This window comes from Phaethon lepturus, unplaced genomic scaffold (assembly GCF_000687285.1).
Source record: "Phaethon lepturus isolate BGI_N335 unplaced genomic scaffold, ASM68728v1 Scaffold57017, whole genome shotgun sequence".
Lineage (NCBI taxonomy): Eukaryota > Metazoa > Chordata > Aves > Phaethontiformes > Phaethontidae > Phaethon > Phaethon lepturus.
In genome coordinates, this window is record NW_010553737.1 from 1 (window position 1) to 4,955 (window position 4,955).

The window sequence follows — 4,955 nt, forward strand, 5'->3', positions numbered from 1 at the left end:
CAGAGGCCCCGCGGGTCAGAGCCGGGCGGTGCCGCCCTCCGCCAGCCATGCTGGGGCTGCGCCTCGGGAGGGGCGCAAGTTCCTGAGGAGCGGAGCCCACCTCCTCCCGCAGCCTTGTGCCGAGGAAGGCAGGTCGCGTCCTCCATTTCCTGTCACAGCTGGGGCTTTTTACCCCTTCCACAGGCCAGGGCCAACAACAGGGGGGCCTCCGAGGCAGCGTGTGGGGACAACAGGCTGCAGCCACGTCACGCCTGCTTGGTGCGCAGGGTGGGCAACAGCTCTGGGTACCAGTAACATCTCCTCGTTTGTGTCAGTCAGCGTTACCACGTTGTGCAGCGGGCACGGACATCACAAACGTTTCTGTGCCCCTGTGGGGTGTTGCCACTGGCCTGCCTTATGGAAGGATGCCTTCTCCTCGCCTGAGGCAATGGCAGACTGATGGAAATAAAGACAGAAAAGTCCAGTTTAACTGGATGGATGATGTAGATCTACTAATACTCGAAAGTACTAGCTTGGTTTTAATAATGCTTTTCATCAAATGAGGCATCTTGAGACGCTGTTTATAGGACTGAATTAGACTTGACTCTCCTTGGTTTGCTGCTGTTAAAAGTTCTGAGAAAGAAGAGCAGCTGGCGCTTAAAGTAGTCAATGGGTAATGCTGCCGGCAGGCACACGGGGAAGCTGTCCCGCTCGCCTGGCCAGGAGCTTTGCCCCACAGTAGCTTCCTCGAAGTCAAGACATTGCATACAGTAGTGAGAATTTATAAGATACAAACCAAGTGCAGTTACATAAATGCACGGTGTAATCCATTCCTGTATTTTTCTTTGATACATTTCAAGGTGTATTCATTTTCCACAGACCTCCTGAAACCAAACTTTCAAAGTAATAATCATTAAAAATCATCTTGTACCATTCATAGTTCAGAGGCAGTTCTCTGTTTTCTCACAAAAGTGCTGACCAGGGCCTCTGGAAAGGCGGGTGACAGATGTGCCCTCCACCATTGCTTGATCGGAGCACCAAATGTGGGCCAACATACCACAACCCTGCTGCTGCTACAAAGCTGCTTCAGCTCTGTTAGTGGCGTCTGGAAGGAGCTTTGGACCCCTCAGTAAGGCATCTGCACAGGACAGCAAAGTTTTTTGTTACAGCTGTCAATACTGAGCGACAGTACTTCAGGTCTTACATTCAGTTTTCAGTTCAAGTTGATTAACAGAGAAGCAAGTTTCTCCACTCCTAAATTACAGATGGCAAAGGTGAAGCTCAAATCATGCAGCATGCAATTACCATGGGAAAAATCTTTAGTGTACTAATTCCCATGCAACACAGAACATGTGCTGGGCTAACAGCATTCCTGAAGTTCCTACCAGTATCCTTCTAAACTACTATTGACCAAAAAAAGAGCTACCTGCTCAGAGTAATTGTTTTGAGATGTACTGTACTGGTACTTAAAAAACCCGACTCAGTAAATACTTGCATTTAGTAGTGATTTCTGTTTGAAACTTACACTTGAGCCAAGGTGGGGGAAAGAAAAAAAAAAAGGGATGGGAAGTGCATATTACTGGACCTCTCACAGATAGCTAGATAATCCAGAGGCATTGAAAGAAGTTGAAAGGTTGAGGTGCAGACTGATGCAGCTGATGTGAACAATAACACAAGTATATTAAACTCTCAAATCAACTCTAAAAGTCATAGAACTTCTCACTTGCTAGCAGAAAGGCTGAACCGAGACAAACAGAAGCAGCAAATTGTGATGTCTCTTTTGAAAATTTGTAGCATTAATTAACATTTTTCTGCTCAGTTGAACGAAATAGTACTAAGTGCTAAGACCTGCTAAGAATGCCTCAGATGAAGGGTCCCAAGTCTTCACTGCAAACCAATGAGATTCTAGCTTGCATGACTGCAGAGAGAAGCTGCAGTCTTCTTAGTTTTAATTTAATTAAAAAGGTGTCAAATAAAAAGAAATAAATGAATGGTCTGGAAATTTAAGGAATTTTGAGGAAAAATACCAGTGAAGTTTTTTAACTGGTGTCCTAATATTTGAGCTGGAATGAAGGATTCTCTTTGAGGATTGAGAATTGGAAGAGAAACATTGTCAAGTGTGTCCTGCACTAAGTTAGCTGTAACTAAATCAGACCCAACAGTACACTGGCTGTTTATCCTCACACAGTTAAGGTTCATTTTTTCTAACTAATGCTGTACCCATGACACTAAAACTTTACCCCTCAACTTAATTTGCAAGGGAAAAGTAAACAGGATCTTGGTGGAAAGTAATTTCCTTGAGAAGTACCAGGAAAATATAAACTGAAACTACTGTATCATACTATGAATAACACACTTGATTTATGAACAGGCGATTGCATTGATCATTGGAGCTTTCAATTAAAAATATGACAACAAAATACTTAGGGTTAAATATTTTATTTTATAATAAGCCTTACACCAGGATCACTAAGCATTTTGTGTATCACCCAAATAAGTTACATTCATTCTGAGCTTTCATGCAGTTTTAAAAAAGGTAAATTTCTCAAAAAATAATTTTCAAGTGAGCTGTAAGAAACTCTGCATAACCAAGCCAGAATTCTTTCACATCAAGCAAATATTCTAGTTTTCTCTCCTGCTTTGACAGTAGAGACCAATTACAAAAACCCCTCCAAATTTGCACTGATTAAATGGAAATTCATCGAGATTACTGAGACTTTCCGAATACTGTGAATAACACCAGTAACACTTCCAAGTACAAGCGAGACCACTGAGCCCAATTGCAAGAAGTGACATTTTGCCCCAGGAGAATACTAAAGTATCTTCAATTAAAACCTTGTTGCAAAGGGACAGACCACCACTGATGAGCATGCAGAACACAAATGAGGCAGCAAACCTCACGTTCACAAGAAGCTTACTCAAACTTCTAAGGGGACACAGCATTTATGCAGTCTTCTACTATTTCAAAAAGGTAGTGATATATATCAGTCCTCCTAGCAATGTCAAGGGCCGTTTCATCCAAGTTGTTTTTCAGGTCTGGTTTCACATAGCGATTCATCAGCAAGAGTTCAAGGGTTTCTCTACTGTTTTTGTTTCCTGCAGCAATATGCAACGGGGTCAGCAGACCATTTGTCTGCGCGTTGATGTCTGCACCCTGCTGAAGTAAGAACGCGGCCACTTTTGTATTGTTCCACTTACAAGCGCTGTGCAGAGGCGTCCAACCGTCCACTGTTTGCGCATGAACATCTGCCCCTTGGGCAACCAACTCGTGTGCCATGTCCAAGTGCCCGCTATAGGCAGCTCGATGGAGGGGAGTGTACTGATCTTCGTCACGAGCATTAACTGGGGCCAGCTTTTCGGAAAGGAGCCTCTTCACTGTGCTCAGCTATTGAAGGAAAACAGGTAATTTAATATAATATAATACAAGCTGTATAGGGTTTACTGTTCTGAAGTTTTATGAGAAAACAATTTCTGTCAGTCTCAAAAAGGCTTAAGTACAACAAGAAATTTTAAAATAAAATCAGTTATTGTTACTTTGTTACTGGAGTGGGGTTTTTTTCATGGGGTGTTTTTTTTGTTCTTGATGTTTTGTCTTGGGGGTTTTGTTTGGTTGGTTTTGTTTTGAAGAGCTACAACATAAACAGTTCGGTACAAAAATACACAGCCCTAGTTCTTCCCATGTAGCTTTGAGAATTTAGTTGCAATGCCTTAGACCTCTTCCCCATTCACTGTAAAGACTTTAAGTACCTCCACAGGGCTGTAGATGGAGCTTGTGTGTGTAAGAAAGGCAACTAATGAAAATAAATATACACAAGGGTGTAATAAGCTATGTAACAGGAACCTTGGGCTTCTCTCCCTCACTGGCAAGAACAAAAAGCTTCCCCTACCCGTGCCCCATAAAGAGCTAGGAAAATGGTCACCCATTCTCTGCAATGTGTAGCTTTTGAGAAAATTAGATAGATTTAGAATAGAAATAGATTTCAACTACCCCCTCTCCACCCCGTTAAACAGCTTACTTGCCACGAAGAAAGGGCCTGGCACGCTTTCAGTTTATAGAAGTTTAAGAAGAGTGCTGTTATTTTAACTTTGAACTACAATCAAAGCTTTTGTTCTGAAAGCCAATTGGTCCAGAGATATTTTAGTGTGTGTGTGGGCTACGAAGGGAGATGCTTTACATACAGGGGCTTGCAGAACTGGATCCAAATAGTTCAGAGATAATGGAAAGCATAGGTAAGTATTTGTTTGTGCATGAAACTGTACATATCTGCTCAAAATAACATTCTTGTCAGCAATACATACGAACAGAATAAATGCCTTACCCGATTGTTTTCAGCTGCCCAGAGCAGCAACTTCTCTGGATTTTTTTCCATTTTTTTTTCTTGCATTTCATACCATTCCTCACTTCTTTCTTGTTCCTCGTCGTCATCATCAGACTGTCCTGACCAACAGCTCTGAGTCCCTACAGGAATCAAATGCCTGTGCGTCTCCAGCAATTCCAGTTGGTTAAAATTTTCCATAAAGTCTTCGAACTGCTCGCTGTCATCATCATCTTCATCGGTATGTTTGTCTTTATTCATTTTCAGTTCGCATCTGTAAGTAGCGGATATACAACGATATTTATAACTTTCACTGTTATTCAGGCACTAATTATCAATAAAAACACCTGACGGATGATGCAGACATTGGCCACACCACGAGCAGCAGAACTCAAGAGCAAACTGCATGTTCCTCCACTACGTCGGGCTGTGCCAGCCCTGCCAGAATCCCCGGAGTGCAGCAGCGGTGCCAGGGAGACGCCGCGCTATCCCTGCCCCCGCCGGTGCTCCGAAAAGACCAGCGTGCTTTGGCTTTACAGACAGCAGATTTGGCGAAAAGACCAGACTTCACCGCAGCGTTTCTGCTGCCCGGGAGCCGGCCGCGCCCGGCGCTGCCCTCCCTTCCCCCTCACGCCCCGAGTGAGGACCGGGCGGGCCGCG

General features: G+C 43.6%; 1 protein-coding gene across 1 annotated transcript; it reads right to left on the minus strand.

Annotated features, from left to right (window-relative positions):
* Nucleotides 1-2,405: 2,405 nt before the first annotated feature.
* Nucleotides 2,406-4,566, minus strand: ANKRD49 (ankyrin repeat domain 49). The gene is made up of 2 exons (XM_010291602.1): nucleotides 4,299-4,566; nucleotides 2,406-3,364 (listed from the first exon to the last, which is right to left on the minus strand). Exons 1-2 carry the CDS (start codon nucleotides 4,554-4,556, stop codon nucleotides 2,906-2,908), a joined length of 717 nt encoding a protein of 238 aa, XP_010289904.1. The 5' UTR covers nucleotides 4,557-4,566; the 3' UTR covers nucleotides 2,406-2,905.
* Nucleotides 4,567-4,955: the final 389 nt, after the last annotated feature.